The sequence below is a fragment of the Grus americana genome, chromosome 11 (genome assembly GCF_028858705.1).
Source record: "Grus americana isolate bGruAme1 chromosome 11, bGruAme1.mat, whole genome shotgun sequence".
Classification (NCBI taxonomy): domain Eukaryota; kingdom Metazoa; phylum Chordata; class Aves; order Gruiformes; family Gruidae; genus Grus; species Grus americana.
This window is the reverse complement of record NC_072862.1, coordinates 6,117,201-6,138,293: the sequence shown is the minus strand read 5'-3', so window position 1 is coordinate 6,138,293 and position 21,093 is coordinate 6,117,201. Positions and strand designations below refer to the sequence as shown.

The following is a 21,093-nucleotide window of genomic DNA, read 5'->3' as shown; positions in this document are numbered from 1 at the left end:
TGGCAAACCAGCCCGAGCTCCTCCAAAGGGCTCTTGGGGATACAAAGCTGCTCTCGCAATGGGAAAATGAAAGCCTGCCCCTTTGTGAATCAGAGGAAGAAAGTACAACTGTCTCAAGGAACTGGGGACGAGGTACAGCAGCAAGTACATGTCACAGCCATCCAAAGCAGGGTAGATGTCAGTTGTCTCCAGGAGCTTGCACAGGAGCAGGAGCAGTCAACACCTAGTGCCTCTCAAGGTGCTCATCCATCTGGGCCAGGAGCTCATCCTCAAAACCAGAAAAAAGGGCCTGTCCATGAAATGCTACAGCCCCAGTGCAGGCAGCCATAGACATCCAGAAGACAGGGTGTACAAACAAGGGGAGTACATTTTCTACAGCTGTAGCACACATCTTGTTTCCTACCACAGTGACCTACTTACCTGCCAAGGAAAAGGACCCTGATTATCAACAAATCAGAGCAGCAACAAGCTTTGTCACAAAGACATATCTAGCCCTTTAATAAACAGCCCAGCTCAAGATTTACCTGCTATTTGTATTTCCCTGTGCTACCCTAAATGAAGGAAAGGGGCTATTAAATGATTTTTTGGGCATGCCCTACAACCCCAGAGCCCCTCTCCCCACTCTCTCCAAACCCCATCACTGCACGCAGACACTGCTCCAGGGCTGAGAAGACCTGCCAGGAGAGCTGACCTGCTCTTCATATCCATTAATATGGAGAGAACATGTGCCACAAACATCCTCATAAAACAAAACCCTTTTGGGAGGATCAGTGACCTCACTGCTCTTCCCTGCCAGCAGCCCAAGAAATGCAAGGAGGATATATTGCTCTTGTTCCTTCCCTTGGCAGAGACCTCCCTGGGAATATATTGTACCCACCCAAGCTGGGTTCCCATTGCACGGCTATAAACTTTCACATTATGTAAATGCACAGCTAGACAAAAATATCAGCTAGTTTTGTGTCTGTGTATAATGTGGCTCTTCCCTTTACAGTCGGGGTAGTGCAGTGGTAAATGGAACACTGATTTGGTGTTCTTTTTTTTGAAAGCACCTGCACTGATTTTAAATAAGGACAGCTTGGCCTGAAACCAGCCCTACAGAAGGTTGGTTTTCCTTTGTCTCAGCAACAGAGGAAGCAAAACAGCTACGAGAAGACCCAGAGACCACATGGTGATAGGGAGGGTGCAGGGGGGTGAAGAGGGAAGGATTAATCTGAAAATACCTTGTGACAGTTTCCAAAACAGAGAGCCTAAAACAAAGAAGGAAAAGATGACACCTGAGTGGAGATTGTAAGCAACAACAAAAACGTACAGGAAGATTTCAAGTGAGCAGATCAGTGGAGGAAAGCAGAGCCGCCAAAGAAGCTGCATTCCCACAGCAGTGCTCGCCATGCCCAGGAGCATCCCCAGAGTGGCACGCACACACCAGGATAACGCGGTCGTAACTCACAGAAACATCAGCAAACGGCAGTTCTGCTCACTGCAATAGCTCCTTGTATAATTTAGCAGAGACACAGACCCTGGTCTGTCATACTTCTCCTCCCTCAAAGCAACAACATTGCTTTTTCTAGGGTTATTTGGAGCTGGCTGAGATTTTCTTTAACAGAGGACTATGGATTCAGCAACTTTTTATGAAAGTAGCAGCCCAGGTTCATTGGTTCAGAGCAATCCTGAAAGCCAGTTAGCTCCAAACAGGTTCAGATTTCACTAAGCAGCTCAGATGAGAGCACCTTGGCATGCATCCCTGCGTAACAGCATCGACATGCCTGGAAAGCCTCAAGAATTCATACCCCATTTAAAACTACCGGGCATCTAACAACCAGCTTTCAGAAATACAGGGACATGGGAAGAAGACGATCCCTTACACACAAGGCTGTGCAACCACCACAACCCCCTGCACAAGTGGCTGGATTTACAGGAGCTCCTGGAGAGCAGGCATGCAGTTATTCCTGCACGTAGGCACGCTCCTGCACACACTGACGTGCAGTCCCCACGGAGCAGCTGTGCATCTGCACCTCAGACTCTGCAATGGTAGGTGTTTGCCTGTTAAAAGAAGTTGCCTTTCATCTGAGGTAGTGAAAGACATTGCAGAATGTCTGGGGCTTCATCCTGGCTCAAAGACTACATTTATACATCCCCTTTTGGAAGCGGGCCGGGGGGGGACACACGGACAACGACACCAAGACCATTAGGTCTGTTATTCAGACCTAGGATCAACTGCAGCTACGGAGCGGCATCAGACAAGTACCTGCCTGTCGATTCAACATCAATATGAAATTATTCTTCTTCCGTCTCCTCTGCTATTTGCATTCATTCCACACAGCACCGATTCATAGAAACCTCCTGCTTTATTGTGTTTGGATCCGGGGAGCTGCACCCATCTCGCATGGCCACCCTCTCCCTGCGGCCAGGTAACAGACTGCAACACCTCCAGGAGCACCAGGATCCCAAAGCAAGCCACAGCTTGCCTGCCAGGAATTACAGCAGCTGCCTCCAAGACCACTGAATGGGGGTCATGTCCCATACCTCCTGGTAACACCTCTCCTCCAGGACTTGCCATCTTCCCGTTTAATTCTAAGCAAGCAGAAAGGACAAGCTCAAATACAGTACTCTGCCTAACATAACGGCTATGCAAGGAACCCAGGTTTACGTGCAGAGACTGACAAAACGAGAGGCAGTAGTTTACACTGCAGAGCTGTGCATGCCTTTCAAGAGCACACGACCAGCTTTATGTTAGCTATTTTTCTTCTTTAAATGAATCCTTATAGGATATATCTTGAGGGGTTTCCTCCTTTCCATCCAGCTGTTGTTTTAACCAGACCCTCCCCACTCAAAACTTACTTAATCCCAAATAACTTGCACAGTAAAAACCAGGAGGTGCCCAGGGCTACTTCTAGAAGTGGGGCCTCAAACCATTTTGCAGACAGGCAGCTGTTTTCTGGACTGACATCTCAAGCACCTCTACTCATGCAGAAGAGCTCCCCTTACCTGCTCCTCCCCGTGCTGCATCATTTTCATCCGACTTGTGTACACAGATAGGAACTAAATTGGGAAGATAAGAATACCCTGCCAGGGGTATTGCCTACTTTGGCTTTTCAATATTTCTGTGAGCCAATTAGGATGTTGTTTGCTAAGCAATGACAGAGTATTTAAAGGATGCTGATTAAAACCATTCAAGACATCATGCCTTTAGAAATACTGGCTATGTTTAATTCATGCTGCAGCTTTTTTCCCCCCCTCCCTGAACTCAGCAATTCCAACTGCATTCCTCCAGCAAGCTAAACACGCATATGATGAAATTCTTACACCTCCAAAGCATAAAAACATGACAATATTTGGCCTCTTCCAGAACAAGGTCTAAGTAAATCAGAGTTTTATCAGGACTTGAAGCCACTTATGGATATGAGCCAGTTTCTAACTGGGTGTCAAAAAAGACAATTTCTTGGGAAAAACCATCCCAACACTCAGGACTTCTGAAGTATCAGCTCCTGAAGTAGCTGGTTCTGGCTGCTGTTGGAGATGGGCTATTAAACTACCTAATTCATTCAGATTATTTCACTTGAGACTAAGTTTTGTACAAAAGTTTTCATCACCTTCACAGTGGCCGAGCTGAAAGGGCATTTAACACAAGAAGCACACGACTTCATGATGCACCAAAACAGCAGCACAGAGTTCATGAAAACACAAGCACTACAAACTTGCTAAGGCTCCCAGACAACTGTACAGAGTTACAGGTACTTGTTGCTGTTCATTCAAAGAACCCCCTGTGATTTTATTATCTGGGAAGAGGACAGCCTTGCTTTGGGACAGTGATTTCTTGGGAAGCAAAGTGTCTCCCTAGTTCTGTCCCACAGGTAAAGCCACCCAGATCCATTCTCAGGGCATGGACAATAGAGGGACATTCACTTTGGGACCCCAACCCTCCCTGCCTTTGCTCTTCCAAAACTGCCCTCAAATCACCCCACACCTCATTTTATGCAAACTATCAGTGTGTTTTCATGCATATAATCTATTTGTTCCATGGTGGCAATCTGCTTGCCCCTCCTGACCAGCAGCTAACTCCATGCCACTCGGGACACACTTATCAATCTTCCTGAAACAAAGAGACACAACTAGAGCAACTCTTGTTGAACCATGGCACAGCCCTTACTAAGGGGAGGCCCTCATTTCTAATTACTGCAGCAGCTGACAGAACAGCCTGTCAAGGCTTTTTCTTCAGGAACAACATCAATTTGGTCCTGAGATAAGTATTTAATTATCCACTGCTTCACAATAACCTCCCATTTTCCATTACCCAACTCTACTTTTTAATAAGGAATCTGCAGCAATTTAAGACACAAGTCTGGTTTGATGACAGTTTGACTGAGCACCGTTGGAGGAGGAAAACGTGTTCCTGCCACGACAGCAATTAGCAATGACAGTCTCTGCACCAAGCCATCAGTACCATGCAAGACAAGCTTAACACACTGCTACTTCTACTGCTCTAGGTTTGATACAGCTGTGCACACAAGTAACCACCAATGAACTAGGTGACTGCCAATGTTTCAGAAGTTGGAAGCTAAAGCACTGAAGGCCTCAAAACCTGGTTCTGACTTGGGCCAGTTCCAAGAGTTGGTCAGATAAAAATATTCACAGAATAACTGCAGCCACCTCAGGAAGACCTAGATAGGCAGGAAGAGTAGGCTAACAAGAACCTTATGAGGTTCAAGAAGGACAAGTGTAAGGTCTTGCACCTGGGAAAAAATAATCCAGGAATGCAGCACAGATTGGGATCCACCTGGCCAGAGAACAGCTCTATGGAGAGGGACCTGGGGGTCCTGGTGGACAAGCTCAGTATGAGTGAACAGGGTGCTGCAGCAACAAAGAAAGCCAAAAGGATGCTGGGCTGCAGAACCAAGGGCATCACCAGCAGAGATAAAGCCATTATCCCACTCTACTCAACACTTGTCAGGCCACACCTGGAATACTGTGTTCAGTTTTGGTCCCCACTATACAAAAAAGATGTGGACAGGCTGGAAAGGGTCCAGAGAAGGGCCACTAGGATGATTAAAGAACTGGGAAGCCTGCCATACAAGGAAAGACTGAATCAGGTTTGTCCAGCTTTGAGAAAAGAAGGCTTAGGGGAGACCTCATCACCATGTTCCAGTACTTAAAGGGTGGCTACAAAGAAGATGGAGATTCCCTTTTTACAGAGTCACAAGGAAAAGACAAAGGGTAATGGGTACAAGTTATTCCTGGGGAGATTCCGATTGGACACAAGCAGAAAATTTTTCACAAGGAGAAGATTCAGCCATTGAAATAATCTCCCCAGGGAAGTGGTGATTCCCCAACATTGGAAGAAAGATTCAGCTGGACAGGGTGCTAGGCCATCTTGTCTAGACCATGCTTTTGGCAAGAAAGGTTGGACCAGATGATCCTTGAGGTCCCTTCCAACCTGGTATTCTAGCATTCTACAATTCTATAACTGGCCTGGGACCTGTACAACCATGCACATCACACCTGCACTAGAGCCTCTGACCAGCTTTGAGGTGTCTCATGCAGACAGGAGGCAGAAAAACAAAACAGGAACAATGCAAAGAGCTTTTGGAAATGTTTTGACAACAACAGTTATGAGCTACCATGCTCTTGTGTTACCTCAGCTTTAACAAGTTTCTCCAAGTCAGCTCCCTCCCTTCAGCCCGCAGCAAGTGTTATGGCTTTTTTTCCCTTGAACCCAGTATTCACTACAGGCTAGGAGCTAATTTACAGCAATTCATTAGGCTACTCTAATTCAGGCAACAACAATTCATGCTGTAACTTTCCAAATGAATTCTGCACAAAAATACTACCCCACCCTTGCAAAAAGTTAATTAAGGATTCTTTTACCTGCTCTCAGAAGATCACAGGGCAGATGCTGTCAGACAGGTTTGCTTTCTGCTATTACCAATTTCAGTAGCAATTCATCTCCTAATCCCATTCTGAATATCAGGTACTCAGACACATATTAAAATGAAATAAAGAGGTTTATTGTAACCACCCAGGCAGCAGCATTGGTTGGGATGGAGCCTGCAGAGAAGACAAGATGCAACAGAGTACATGGGGATGACTTGCTCCTCCTGAAATCTGGAGGACATGCTGTACTTCTGAAACCTCCCAGCCCTCCAAATATTTGCTTGAGGTTTACTTTATATGCACGGTTTCCTAGCAGAATGGCGAGCATGTAGAGCACATTCCTCTGCTAAGTATCTTCTTCAAAATTTGGGTAAATACCAGCACATTCCTGCCCAGCTCACACAAACAATTTGGATTCTAATTGCAGGAGCAGAGTTTGAAAGAATGGCTATCTCCTTGCTGCCTGGTACTCACTAGAACCAGGGACATGCCTTAACTTTTGTCCTGTGCTAATCAATATTGTTAAACTCTCATGGTGGACACATTTATACCAGTGATTAAACTGTATTATTTAGATTAAAAGGGTAACTAACTATACCAGGAGGTTATAGCAGCTAAAAAGAGTATCCTGTATGTAGAGAATAAAGCATAGGCTTTATGGTAATGAAGCTATTACTAATGTTATATTACTGGCATTAGTACTGAGAATTTACTGGATGGTGGTATACTTTATTTTTTCTTCCTGTCTTGCCACATCCTCCCCTTGGACACGGGTGTCAACTGCAGAGAAATTGCTTGCTTGAAATAATTGCACACTGAAATGGCAAATGCAAAACTTTCTGAACCTTTTGTGCTCGAGAAGGACACAAAGCACCATTGATAAACACCTCTGAATCCTTCCTCCCACCAAAGTGCCATATCTTACCCAACACCTTCATTAGGCAAAATGCCAGGTCATCAGGATGTAGCACAGAAAAACTGGTTTCAGGCAAAAATCAGTCACAATAAAATAGACAACTGAAACAGTTACATGTACAAATACATTTCAGTCACTAGGAGCAAGATGCTTATGTTGAGGCACTGCATAAAGTCAAAAAAGTCCATCCCCTTGGATCCCATCAGTATGTCTGCTCCAAGCTTAATCTGCTTTAAAGCCACAGGTCTGCCTTGAACACTCCTCCACTGGTTTTTCAAACCAACTTTCTGGGGCCTGGCAGGGATTTTTATCTGAAGAATTCCTTAAGACAGAGCAAGCCCAGATCAGGCTTGTACCTCCTTTCTCAGTGTTCTGTGCTATCGCCTCTTCTTACACTATGTACTGAGTGGTTCTCCTGCCTTCAGGTTTGTACCCATCCAACATTCATCATGGTGTTTCTTCGCACTGCCCTGGGCAAACCCCCTCTTGCTTTGATGTTTCTTTGCAGACCTGGCCTGTACTGCGAAGAGCCACTCTTGGCTCAGAATCACAGCTCTGAAAGTCATTTACACTGGGAGTTACCACACCAGTTACTTCCAGGTTTTAAAGGTCTCTTATGTGAGCTGGTTCTTGTATTTCAAGCAGCTCTTTCCAATTCCTCGGAAAAGAAACACACAGATTTTGCTTTGTTTTTAGCTTCCCATGATTTTTCTCCCTAGGCACAAGCATCTTTCACCTTCTTATTCTTCCACACATAATTAACCTCTTAAAGTCACAAACCTCAAGGACAGCCTCTCAGGCTCCACAAATGAAGGTACCCAAAAATAGGCAGAATCCCTCAGGATAAAGAAACTAGTTAAGATGGGCTAACTCCAGAGGAGCTTCTCCTTTTTTATGGGGTGTAGGCAATGCTAAACCAACATAACCAGCATCAGGACTGATGTGGAACCTCCAGAGCTCAGAGGAGGTATGGCATGAGCTGCACGGGCCCAGGCAAGGTCTGCACAAGAGCCGGTGATATCAGGGACTGGATGCAGTGTGCAGCCTTAAAATAAAAGTCCCTCCAGCCTAAGGTGATGGGCATTGCTGCTGAAAGCTACTCACCTGTCATAGCCCCAGAGGAAGCAAGCAGGCTACACACAGGTGTTACAATTCATCTACTACAGGCTTCCTAGTCAGACACCACCACCTCATCCAAACCCTTTTATTCTTTTCCAGAAGCATGAGGTATCAGCTGCTTCGGGCAGAGCAGCACCCAGCATATTATCAGACATCTTTTCCTGTACAACAGGAGTTTCCACTCCCACCTGCCCCAGGAGGGAGAGCAGCCCTGAACCCCCTCCCCAGACCTGGGAGACTCCCCAGGGTTTGATGGCTCCAGGGTACAGGACTGGGAAGTGCTGGGAGGAACAGCTGGAGACAGCATCAGGCAGAGATCCCCCTCCTCTCCATCAGCATTCGCACACACACACTGCTGCAGCACTTCGCTGACACCTCCCGAGGCCAGGCACTACCATCACGCCATACCCAGAACAGTACTTTTCCTCAGGCAGGTTTTGCAGAGGAAGACAGGCACAAGTGATAAATTGCCAGCAAAATCCATTTTAACCAGAGTACGATCTTGGCATCCTGGTGAAGCATGACTGACAGCCCTTTAGTACAAAATACAGTACACACACATGGTGTACTTTATAACCGAATGCCATGCTGTCCTGTATGAAGCTCACAGGAAACAAAAATCCCATTTTCCCCCTATTCTCTCCAGTTTGTTGTGTAAAACTATCTACATGAATACTTGCTTTAGTAGGGTGAACATGTCAGCAGCACAACTGATGGTGCCACCAGCAGATACTATGTTAGGTCCACCAATATGTTCTTCTAAATGGAAATGACTGGAGTTTGTATCTGTGGCTTCATCTCCTCCTCCCAACTTCAAGGAAGCAAATAAGACTCCTCCTGTGAGAAAGGAACCAGGATCTTAATTTTTGCACATAACTTCCTTTGCCATTTCCTTGTTACATCTGGCAGTTCTGTATGGCACTGCTTCACAGCCTGAGGCTGCAAAACCACATGGATAGAGGGAAGCTCATAGCTGAAATCCAGGTGCATGAGGGCCAGGTCCCACTGCATTGCAGTTGGAGGGGTGTGGAGGACTGAACAGCTAGGTGAGACCATCAGACTCCAACCTCCCTCCTCACCCAGTAACCTGCTACCTCAAGGCACTTCACAGCTCCACCACCGAGTAAAGCATGCCCACTGTTGTTTAAGATTAGCTGTTACAACACAGGCCAACACACCTAAGCATTAGTCAGTCAAGGACTCCTGAGTAGTTTGTAGGAAGATTTAAAAGGCTGGATTGCAACTGTAACAGTTACTGGCACATTAAAAAAAACATTAAATGCAGTTTCTGGCACCTCAGAGTTTGAGCCTGCAGCTACTGTCCTTCATAAGGCACATCGCAGACTCATCACGTAGGAGTTGCACCCTTAAAGTGGAGCCCCACGCTGCAGCCTCCCACCCTGCTGCCTGCCCCGGGCAGCCAGCATCCGTCCACGCAGTTTTACAGTTCAGGTCTCAGCTGAGACAGCACAACACATCTCCCAGGCCCATCTTCATGCTTTCGCACAAGGGAAAGGAACAACACATCTTTCTTTACTGAAACAAAGAAGGAGCCATAAAAGCACCAAACACATTTCTTCTCATACACCTCCCCCGGCGTTCAGCAAGACTGCACACTCAGCACTGCAATGTCTGGGAGTACGAATCTCAGATTAAGTTTCCACTTACCTGGACTCACTGGGTGAAACTTTCTAAGGATAAACTACCAGGCAGTTCACCCCCTGCAGCGTTTCCACACTTGCTGCTCCCCACTGCGTTCATTTAACACCACTCGCCTTTGTTTCTCCTCTGGCTGCTCTTTCCAGCTCAGTCCCACCCATGGCTAGCTGTTCCGACTTTTTTTATTCCCACATTTTATTTTAGGAGGACGGAACTACAGAACACCACTAGTATGTAAAAACAAAACCAAACAAGTACAACTTTGCAGACGAAGTGCCAGACACACAGTCTGCCACACAGCACAACCCGCCACCCTGTACTTACACAGCGGAGCTGGAGACAACAACTGCTAAAGCAAACCGGGAGTCTTATTCTCGGTGCCACTAAAATCCCACGCAGCTACGTCTTAGTCGAGAGCAAAGATGACACGCTCAAATGTATTTGAATAAACATACCATCTCAGCTGCTGCACAGCCCAGGCTCCATTCAAGTAATATGGGGGAGTTTGAAGTAGAAGGGATTTCTCTCGCAGGGAGAAGAGAGGTGCAGCTTGCCCCAACAAGCATATGACACTGTGACAGGGTGTAACTTCTGAAAGACGAGATGTTAATGCATCGCTTACGAACCTTTCTGCCATTAAGCAACAAAGCTAGTCCTGCTGGGTTAAAAAAGGATTCAGACTGAGAATGAGGAGGTTAAAATTACTAACACCAGCTCCCCAGTGATCAAAGTGGAAGGAACCCAGTTGGCAGCCAAGTTAATGCAAGGTAGCAAGATACCTTCAGCATACTCCAAAACAGGGTTAAAGATGGAGTTTACTTTAGCCTGGCTGAGTATTTTTTCTAAAGTTTTCTTCAAATGCCTTTGTTATGAAACTTGCTTGGTTAACAATAAATTGAGATCTGATATGCCAGACACTGCTGCAGGACCTTTTCCTTCTTCCCTTCCAGGTTTCTTCTTCCAACAGTTTGGTTTCACACACAGATCTAGCTTATACACGTGTGTGCCAGACAGCCTTCCTCTCCCTTCTAAACCCGCCACATACCCACAGGGCTTTGACCCACGTCCCCTCCTTGACTAGGAGTGGGCAATCAAGAAATCCCAATCACTAAAGACAATTAAAACAAGTAGTGTAGTGCATCACAAGTCTTCCTGCAAGTCCATAGTACTGAAGCAGTGGTTGCTAATATTTTTTAAAGATGAGCATGGTTTCTAAGGCAGAAGGACCTTTTATCACACCAGTAACCCCCAGTATGCACACATACACCCCTTTTCCCTCCTCATACCCTCTATCAGGCCAATTTGAGAAAGCCCATGCTTTCCCTCTCCTTTCCCCAATGACAATCAATTCATCTAAGTGACAGACTTCAGAAGCCTTGACACTAGTGTGTTTATCAGGTTCATACTATTCCCTATAAAAACACCTGTACAAATTTGCTGGTTCCCCCAGATATCCCAAGCTAACAAGGACACACTTACTAGATTTTAACTTCAATTCACCTTTGTTTCATGGAAACACATCATTAGATGACTCCTCTCACGTTTCCAACAGATACATCCAACCCTTAATGGTGATTTACTTGTAAGCACAATGAAGGCTAAAACATGGAAAGGGAGTTATGCTGCTGCCAAGAGAGACAGACTCACATGGTCAGCATTAGGAAATTCTGACAGATAAGCACATAACCACTTGCTCTGTGCCAGGTAATGCATCAGCCTCAAGGCTGCCAAGCAGACACCTCCTGGAGCTTCCTACTTCTGCCTCCCATGTAAGAGAAATCAGGTGGGGCTGGAGAAGTGATTAGGAAAGGTTACTTCTCAAAACCTTCTCCTCTGAACAAGAGCACAGACTATTCAGTCAGATACACAACTGATTTTCAAGATGATTGAGACAACAGCAAAGTTAGAAAAATTTCAGTTACCTACATAAAAAAATATTCATTTTGGAAGACAGAAGGATGAACTAAGTCCAGGCATTCAGAATCTCTAATACATTAGCTGCACAATATATACACACATCTCCATCCCACTAAGAAGGATGCTTACAATAAATGCCAGTTGTATTTTAGTTGCCAAGTCATCAGATTCTATCAACTCTCTGCTAAGCTTTTTTGACACTGGAGGAGGAAGAATGAGTGATTTGAAACACTTATTCTATTTTATTGTAAAATTGAGTAATATGGTATGGATTAGAAAGACTCCCACTGCAGCACATCCTTTTACATTTCCCACACTTCACCTTTCTGCTCCATATGCAGCTTTCATATGTGGTACAGTCATTTTACTGAAAAAAATTACAATTTTGGTAATTTTAAATTTACTTTTAGCCAGGTCCTGCTCTCAGGCAGCATTCCTGCAAACAAAGACATTTCCTTCTTTTTATACACAAGAAGAAACTTGGTGTCAGAGTTAAATACACATGTTACTGGATCTGCAATCTGGAGAGGTTTGTAGTTTGTTTTCTAAACTAGGAAACAGAAGTCTAAACTAAAATAGAGTAAGGAGAAAATGTCAGAAAAGGAGGAGAAAAATCCACAAATCATTAGACAACTGCAGCTATCTCTGTGCACCAGGGACTGTTTGGAGATGCTTCCCAGGCTCCAGACACACATTTTCCATCATTATCACCTTCAGGGACAAACAGCATGACATATCATGTCAAGGGTTAATCTTACACACACCTCTCCCCTTTTTCTTTTTTTAATCTTTTGAGATTTAAGACATTTTACCTTTTATAAGTGCTGCTTTCTTTACTGGTTTGATTCAGTCCCAGCTCTCTTGCACAATAGCTACCGAACATGTGTACATCTGCTTTCCATAATATCCAAGCAGGACTGCTAAGACAGATGCAGTAACCATGTCCATGTAACCTATGCATATAGCACTGCAATGCCTCTAGAGGTATTATGTCACATAAAATACATCAATATGCTATGATCTCAGCCCAAGGCTGGATCACGGATGGCAGCCGCCTTTTGTACAGTGCCCAGCCCAGAACAATGATTCTGCCTAGCTGCTCTCCTCCTCTTCCTCCTGGTTTTCTGGCCTCCTGTCCCCCTCACCAATCTGAGTTTGCCTCCCGCTCTAACACAGCCCTGCATCTTTCTACTACATCTATCAATCCTCCACCTCTCCCTTACAGGAGCCTTAAACCAAAGTGAGCACACTGAGCATTGCCAGATGAAACTACTCTGCAAGGTCTGACTCCAGAGCAACAGCCTCTGCTGTGTTCTCGGGGCCAGGGCAGGCTGACTCAAGTGAAAACACTCTCCAAAATATCCACTGATTATTTTTATTACTTTCAGACTTGTTTCTACACTAGAGAAAGTGGTCTCTGCCCCAAGATACTTCTAGTGTCTCTCCAAGTCCTTCTAGGACTTGTTGGGAAAGAAGGAAAAGGATGCACAACTTTTGCTGATGCTGTTTAAAAATAATTGTAATAGTCCAGGAATCTGTTACCTAATCTTATGCTTCACTTCAGGGGCAGGGCAAGTCAGCTGGATCATTTATGAATAAAGCAGGAACACCTGGGAACTAGTATTTCAGTGAAGCTCTGCAATTCCACATCTCTAAAAGCACATAAATATAGTATTCCAAGGAGAGAATTAAAACTCCAGGTGAAGTTCTGGCTTTAAGATTCCCATTAACTTCAAGAGGGTCAAGATTTCATCATCAATTTTGCATCTTTTGTCACTTGATTTTCTTTAAGATGTTTCAGGATTGAAAGCCTTGAAATCTCTTTCTTCGAAAGTTTTTGGGGAGAGAGTAAGTCTCTGAAATCTTTTGAGACCATACAGCAATAATAACCACAAACATGCACAAAAATGCATCTGTATTTTTGTTTTGTTTCTGCTTTCAAGTAAAAGGGGTTCATTTTCAATGCAACACAAGGTGAATGGATTTGTTTCTAAAACCATCTCTCCCCTACACTGGGATCTGAAAAAAAATAAAGGATTAATTGTATGAAAGAGATTTATATATGGGGAGATTAACCAGCCTATGGAATTATCTTTCAAAGGAACTAAAGGATAGCTCAGACATTAGCATGAGAAAAACTGTAGGGCTACATTTTGGTGGTGGGTTTTTTTTTTTTTTTACACATATTAGAAAGGGTTTTAGATACCCATCTCCCACCACGAAGGCATGGTCACACAGCAGAGCATGACCAGGCTGTGACAATTTGAACTGATCACTCCTGATCAATAACTGATCACCTGCATGCTCTAAGACCAACAAGCAGTGGCTGAAACAATTCATTTGGCTCAGTAGCCAGACCATATGATCTCAAAACATACCTAAAGGATTTGAAAAAAATTCAACATGGAACTAGAGGACCATAGTAGTGATCAATCCCACCCTGGCAGAGGAATGAAAGTGCCCAGGTGGATTGGGGCTTCACACATTTGAGTTGTGGGGCATCTTGGCAAACACTCTTGGAGAACAGGTTTTATAATAGTTTGTTAATTACCTGTCAGTTTAACAAGATAACCCCAGCACAAGCACATTTCTCCTCCTTCAGCATCCCCCTTCCTTTGCACTGAAGTTTTGACAACTGCTGAAAATCTGAAGCTCTCATCAGCTCTATGTACAACTGCCCTACTAGGAGTTTAGTCTCTAAACAAAGAGGCCATCACATAAAAGTATATCCTTTCCTGACTTTGCCCTGTAAGCAGACTACACAGAAAACAGAGGACTGAAATTGCAGTCTATGTTTTCCAAAAATTACTACAATTCTGAAGGAACTACGATTTGATGGTTTGTTGTGTTGCTTTAAATAGCAAAAGAAAACAAAAATCCCTTCTTTCTATAACCTATACCATTTCACCCCAGAACGGTTAACCATTGCTGAAAGCACTGATGCATTATGACTGGGCCAAGAGGAAGGCTTAATGCTTTGAAATGGCTGCAACCAAACAATAGCAGCTTTGCCTGTGGCTTTTCACCATTACATCAGATGCAAACTGCTTAGCCTGTTAGAAACTAGATATACATGCTCTAAGCCGGCCACGGAATTGTTCCTACAACTAAACATTGTCATACAGTACCACTGGTGACGTACACAAGATAAGGACATAGCTCATTTATCAATGATGCCCAGTGACCTACTTTACATGGCTCTTAATCATATTCTCAGCAAATAGTTCTAAGTATTGACCAATCTTGCAGCATATGGCATGTCCTGGTTTATCTGAAGCCTGATTACAGACAGAGGTGCCAAGCCCAAGCCTCCCATCAGTCAGTCCTTCCTCTGTGATGGCATGGTCATCTAAAAACCTTGATCTTTCTCTCTCCTGTGGTTGTGCATGCTTTACAGCTGTCCTCAGCTGCTCAGAAACCCTTAAATCAAAATACAGCTGCTTCATGAAAACTGTTGTCTGCAGGCAACTCTTCACATTCACTCTGCAATCAATTTCCATGTTAAGCACAAAACCTGTTTCACTGTGGTACTCCAGTTAGGAAAAAACAGAACATGAGTCAAAACCTAGCATTAGCCCCTTAGAGAATCTGCTATTTTATTTTTTAGGTTTTGGTATATAATCCAAGAGGAAAAGTCTGAAATGTGATTTAGCCACAAGGGTCTCACAGCAAATGAGCTCAGGAAGAGCTGTAACCTTTATTGCCATGTAGCCTGAACACATAATGCCTTTCCTTCCCCATGCCGCTCTTGGAGGAGGTGACCAAGAGCATCTCCAAGGTCAGCTCTTCTCCCAGCATCTCCCTCCTCTGGGCTGGCTGTGTGACCCAGCCCAGAGCCATGGAAAGGCAGAGCCTGGTGCTGCTGACCAACTGTGCCTGCTCCTGAGCTGAACCTGTCAGCTGAAACCAGCACAGAGAAGAAGCACTGAACAACACCAGCACTGTTGAGGAACCACGTGAGCTGGAAGGATCTCAGCTGCTCTCACCCTCCCATGGCACTGGGGTGGCTCCAATCACTAACTCAAATATATTCCCAATAGGAATGGAAATTTACACAGAAAAGACCCAAAATTGGTGGCCTGAGCATCTTATTTATCCGAGTGTTAAGTCAGGCACTCCCAGTCAGATGAGTAAAGTCAACACCTTTAGTTAGCCATCCTCCCCTACTCTAGATTTTAAAGCTAGGCACAGGCTTATAGGAAGAGTAGTGCCACACTGGTAGGGATGCTGCCCAACAACTTTAGGACCTAGAAATTATTTTACACCATATCGTAACACCTCCTCTACTAGCCTTCCTAGCTTAGCCTGTACACCATCACAGCTAAAGAAAAGGTTTCTATTAACCCTGGGACTGTACAGCTCTGCATGACAGCCAGAGCACGCTGCTGGCCATGGCTCAACGATCACCACAGTCAATGGCACCGAGACCCAGCAGACACAGGGGTGCAGGGTCCTAATTCAGAGCTACCTTACTCTGTCCAAAACCACACATCAGCCCACCCTAGGGAGTATGACCAAGGTTTCCTAGCCATGTTTTCTAAATAGCCATGACTCCCCCCACCCCCTCCTGCTACTCCTTATATTCGTGTAACTGCTGTAACACAGCATCCCAGGGAGGGGAAAAAGCAAACAAAAGACATTATAGCCAATTTGTATGGAAAATCAATTAAGTTCAGACATCTCATTAACCTTCTAACCTGTTTATCCCCCAGCTTCAATTTATACTACCACTTACAAATGGTTTTGACACATTGGCCCACCATTTCCCTGGGAAGGTGCAAGAGGCATGAACAGAGTCCTTGGATCCCAGAATACTCCATTTATCCAGGTCCTTCCCTCCCTCCTCCCTGCCATTCAATGGATGCTGAGAAGCATTGGAAGAAAATAGGATACAGAAAATACGCAAGAGCTCTTTGAAAGTTATGTAAGCCCTGCAGTGGGCCTCCTTTTTACCTTCTGCAGCTTTAATTACCAGAAGCTTAAATTAGACTTGCCTACACCAAGAATGCCCATCCATGGCCACATCAGCTGAGACCCACAGTGGAGACAGAGCCACACTCACAGGAGTCTTTTCATGCCACACTTCCATGCATTCACAAGACTAAACTAAACAACATGCACCAAAAACAAGTTATGGGTGGTGCGTGGAGCTTTGTTTTTAATGTTACAGCACAAAACCTAGGAAAGAGCCCCGATTTCTACAGCTAAGATACATTCACAGCCTCTACGCTGGGAAACCCTAGAGCAATTTCATCTCACTAGTCAGAAAACACCCTAGCTTCAGTGAATGTAAACCCAGCATCCTCACAGTAAGCCGCAGAAAAATGGTCACCTGCATGTTAGACCTCAGGAGTTCATTCACTCCTGTCATGTTTTCAAAATTATGGGATTCCAGGGCTTGTTAACACACCAATAAGGTTTCTGTACAATCCCCGTCTTTTGACTTTGACATGTATTTCTAATGGACTGAAATGTGCTCTCTTAGTAAATGTTTTGCCATGTTTAATACATCAGAATCAAACTGACATAGCTGCACCCATCCCATGAAAGTCCAAGGAAATCAGCAAGATGACTCTACATAAACAGACAAAACCTTGAAATGCATGCAGTTGCAGGCAACATAAATCTTTCCAAGGCAAGCATTGCTAACTTCTGTAGAATAAGGTCTTGTACAAAAAAGACAAGGAAAAGGACAGCTACAAAAAAGTAATTTTAAAAAAGCAGAGAACACAGGTGAAAATAGGTACATTTTTCTAAATGTACATTCCTGCATGAGCCAGGCATAACTAAAGCACTGCAGTCTTCCCCAGCCTGCAGACACAGCTCTCCAGCCAGTGCCCCTGCAGCTGCTCAAAGCTCTCCCAAGTTATAGCCAAGTAAAAATTGATTAAAGACTTGACTATTTCACTGCAGCTATTGGGAATCCTGCAAAAGTTACCAGAATGAGCTCAGCTGCTCTTTATTTCCCATTAGGCAAAACTCTAAATAAAGGCAGAACTTAGAGCACAGTCCCCTAAAGGAAAAACCAACAAGTCCCCCAGACAGCAGCTATGCACTGCCCTCTGTTCCAGCAGAGGCATGCCAACACTTTCACATGGATCTAACACTGAAAACCAATACACCACAGAAGATGGAAACCTGGACCTTTTTGGAGACACTGTTCTAACCACCTCCTAACCTGCCTGTCCTGGAGATCTCATCCTCCAGCCACTACAGGCACTCCAAAACTTTCTTCTAGGAACAGTGTGTTCCACATAACAGTCTTCAGCTACGCTCAACAAAGCTACATTCATTTAGCCAAGGACCACCTAGTCCCATGGATTAAAAAAACAAGGGAGCAGTGAGGTCAAACGTAAAGCATTACGTTATTTTACATCATATTAATGACTGAGTTCGAGAGCCCAGTCTACAAGCACACAGTGGTTAGTATAATTTAAACTGAAATAAACTGGCACATAGGGAATCAGAAATTTCATCCTTACCATGCAGCAGGTTCTAAGCGAAGTTTATTTCGATATAGTTCAAACCCATGCAAGGGCAATTCGAGTCCAATCGAAACATGGCTGTTGCACTCAGGAAAAAGGAGAATTTTGTCAAAATAGTTAGGTCTGGACTTAAACTCCATAGGAGAGAGGGAAAACATGTCAGGGTATCATGTCTGCAGAGAACCTGCGGCTAAGGAGGGGTGGAGGAAGAGAGAGGCGAGAGGAAGCCCACTGAGAACAATACAGGGAAAAGAGACTATTCTCAGCAAGAGGGAGGATGCGAGGCCAGACCGGGAAGGCAAACAAGTGTAACAAAGGCAGAGGAAGCACCCTGGGCTTCCTCCACAGGGCCTTGGTCCGGCAGGGATGTATTTCTGTCCAAACATGTCTGTCCACAGCCCTGACAGACCCTGTGCTGTGGCTACAGTGCTGCACGGCTCCTTTCTTTAGGGGAAAGGCAAGATGACAACAGTGGTGGATCCCCTCCTGCTTGGCAGACTAAGTTAGCATGGGAATACTTCTCGGATCCCTCCGTCCACCAGCAGCACTCACTCATTGTCTGAAAGCGAGCAAATATTTGTTATCACCCGAGCCGAGAGCAGAATCGCAGCGGTGACACTCGATCCTTCATTGCGCTCCACGGGGAATTTAATCCTCCCCGAGCGCTTCCCGGTTTGCTTTCCTTGGCGGCCCCTTGCTCTGCCAGACACCGAACTTCAACCAAGCGGGCTGCGGGGGACGGGGCGCGCAGGCAGAGCCACGAGTGGGTGTGGAGCACCCCGGCCCCCCACCACCGCTCCCGCGTGGGTGTGGCCGCGCGTTTCCCCTCGCCACCACTCACACTGTCACGGCCAGGAGGGAACCCCGCAGCTTCGCGCCCCCCCCCCCCCCCCCCCCCCACGGGAGCCCCACGCAGCCGGCGCTGCCGCATCCTCTCCGCCGCCCGGTTTGAACGGCGGCCCTTCCCTCCTGTCAACGGCTCCCCCCCCGCAGGAGAACAATGAGCTGCCCCCGCCGGCCCTTACCTTGGCTGGGGCTCCGCGGAGCCGTGCGGGCAGCCCGGGTGGCGGCCGCCCGCTGAGCACACGGGGCTGCCGGCGGAGTCCAGCCCGCCCCGCCCGGCCCCGCCGCCGGTGCCGCCTCTCCCCTCGCATCCACCCCCGCGGCAGCTCCCGGCTCCTCACCGCACACCCGGCGGGGGCAGGGCTTAGCGCCTGCGGGTCCCGCACGCCCGGCGGGGCAGGGCTTAGCGCCGGCCCGGGTCCCCCCCGCCCGCCAGCATCGGGGCGTGAGGGGGAGCGCTACCCACCCACCCCACCCCCCTCCCCGGGGGGGGCACCTCCGCCCCTGCCTGCTTGGGACCCTGCTCCCCCTCCCTGGGTGTGGGTGAGGAGGGGGACCAACAGCTCCGCAGCCACTCCCAGCAGCACAAGACGCGCTGGCAATGGATGCTCAGGTCATGTTTACATCCGCGCGTGTGTGCAGTGCGTGTGTGCAGTGCGTGTGCAGACGCGCTTCCTCACCCCTCACAAAGCGCCGCAGCTGCCTCCCTGCGCAGGAGAGGGGACACGGGCAAGTTAGAGCATCCTCATCCTCAACTTCAGCAGAAGCCGGAGCAGGTCCGTGTCCAGCCCTACTCTCCACGAACGACCGCGATCAGCGCAGGCAATTCCCCTGGGTCGGCTTCCCCAGAGCCGCTGTGAGTCCTCCCACTGCCTTTGATTTACTCCCGACGGCAATTCACCGTATAGGCAGAAGACGTATGTCATCTCCTCTTAGGTGATATATGGAGATTTCTACAGGACACTGGGGAGGGGGCTGGATTTGCCACAACCCAGCTATCCCTGCTCATAAGCGCCCTTTGTCATCCTTGCAATGTGAAACAGAACAATAAGATGAGTTCAAGAATATCCGTGCTGGTATGTTACAAATGCAGGCTTCTAATTACCGTATGGAAATGGGCTGTCTAAAGTACAGTAATGAAGAGCAGTCTGGCTATTGTTTGGGGGTTGTCAGATAAACTGGAGGTGCTGGCAATGTTAGAAACCAGGCTTAAAGTGAGCAGCACCATAGCAAGTCCTATATTCCACAAAACAAATCACTGCAGCTAAAACAGCAACTGTGCTGTGAGGAAATTCACTTTGCCATGAAGAAATATGCTGTTACTTTTCCTTGTTAGTTCGTTTGACCACAATTAAGAGGATCACAAGATCTTCCTAGGTAAATATGAGATAATTCCATTGCAAAAAAAATCTTATCAAATAATGGTTACTAGCCCCAGCAACACCAGGCCTTCCTATTTATCATATCTACACACTACAGTAGCAACTAGCTGGAGCTTTTCTTAAAGCTCAAGAATAAACACAGCTTGACTTGCTTACATATTTTGTGTACATCTCCATCTGTACTCATGCAGGATTCTTTGGCTATATTGCATCCATACCATTTCAGCAATGATCTATTCATGCTCTCCTGGTACTTGCTGCATCCGTCATGCTAATAATTTTCATCCAATTCATTCTCTTGCCTCTCCTCCCTCATTTCTGCTTACACCCAAGGGCTCCCGTGCTCGGTTTTTGCTGCCATCTGACTTCTCTGGGATTTTTTCCTTCCTTCTGTCCCTCTGGGGTTGTGGTTTGGGGACAGAGAAGCACTCTCAGATGTTCCCCATTGCAAGAAGATGGTAACATTTGCCTCTTTGGCTCCAAGTTGCCACAAGTCAAGGGCAATGCAATAACAACTTAAGGTCATCAGACTTTGCACATCATCCTCCAAAATTTTCTTCTGCATACTCTGCATCTTTCAGATCATTTCTGCCTACTTTACTCACAAGTTTCCTGCACATTCATATGTTCAAAAGTTTATCTGCTCACAAATAGATTTTAGCTACATGTACTACTACATCAGTAGTCTCATCCCTGCCCAATTTCCAGCTACCATCAACCACCAACCCCCAGTGGGCCCTGTACTGCAGAAGAGAAACAACCACTGCGCAATCTCCCTAAAAAGATTGTTCTATATTACAAGAAATTCTAACACTACCTACTACTTCAACCATTAAAATTCACCATGCCCCCCTCCTGCATGTAATACTTCATTAGGGGAAATTACGCTGACAGGTATTTTGAT

At 46.0% G+C, this 21,093-nt stretch overlaps 1 protein-coding gene across 3 annotated transcripts in view; it reads right to left on the bottom strand.

Annotated features, from left to right (window-relative positions):
* Positions 1-19,072, bottom strand: part of FRMD4B (FERM domain containing 4B) — a 134,582-nt gene extending 115,510 nt beyond the window's left edge. The window contains exon 1 of one of the 3 annotated variants that reach the window (XM_054838342.1): positions 18,990-19,072. Coding sequence is in view for 1 of the 3 variants with exons in the window: in XM_054838341.1 (XP_054694316.1) it covers positions 17,962-17,964 (3 nt within the window). In the remaining 2 variants the exon portion in view is untranslated. Of the gene's footprint in view, positions 1-9,571; positions 9,590-17,961; positions 17,979-18,989 lie in introns of those variants that run through there. The other 2 variants (XM_054838341.1, XM_054838344.1) reach the window with 2 other exon arrangements.
* Between the last annotated feature and the right edge of the window lie 2,021 nt (positions 19,073-21,093).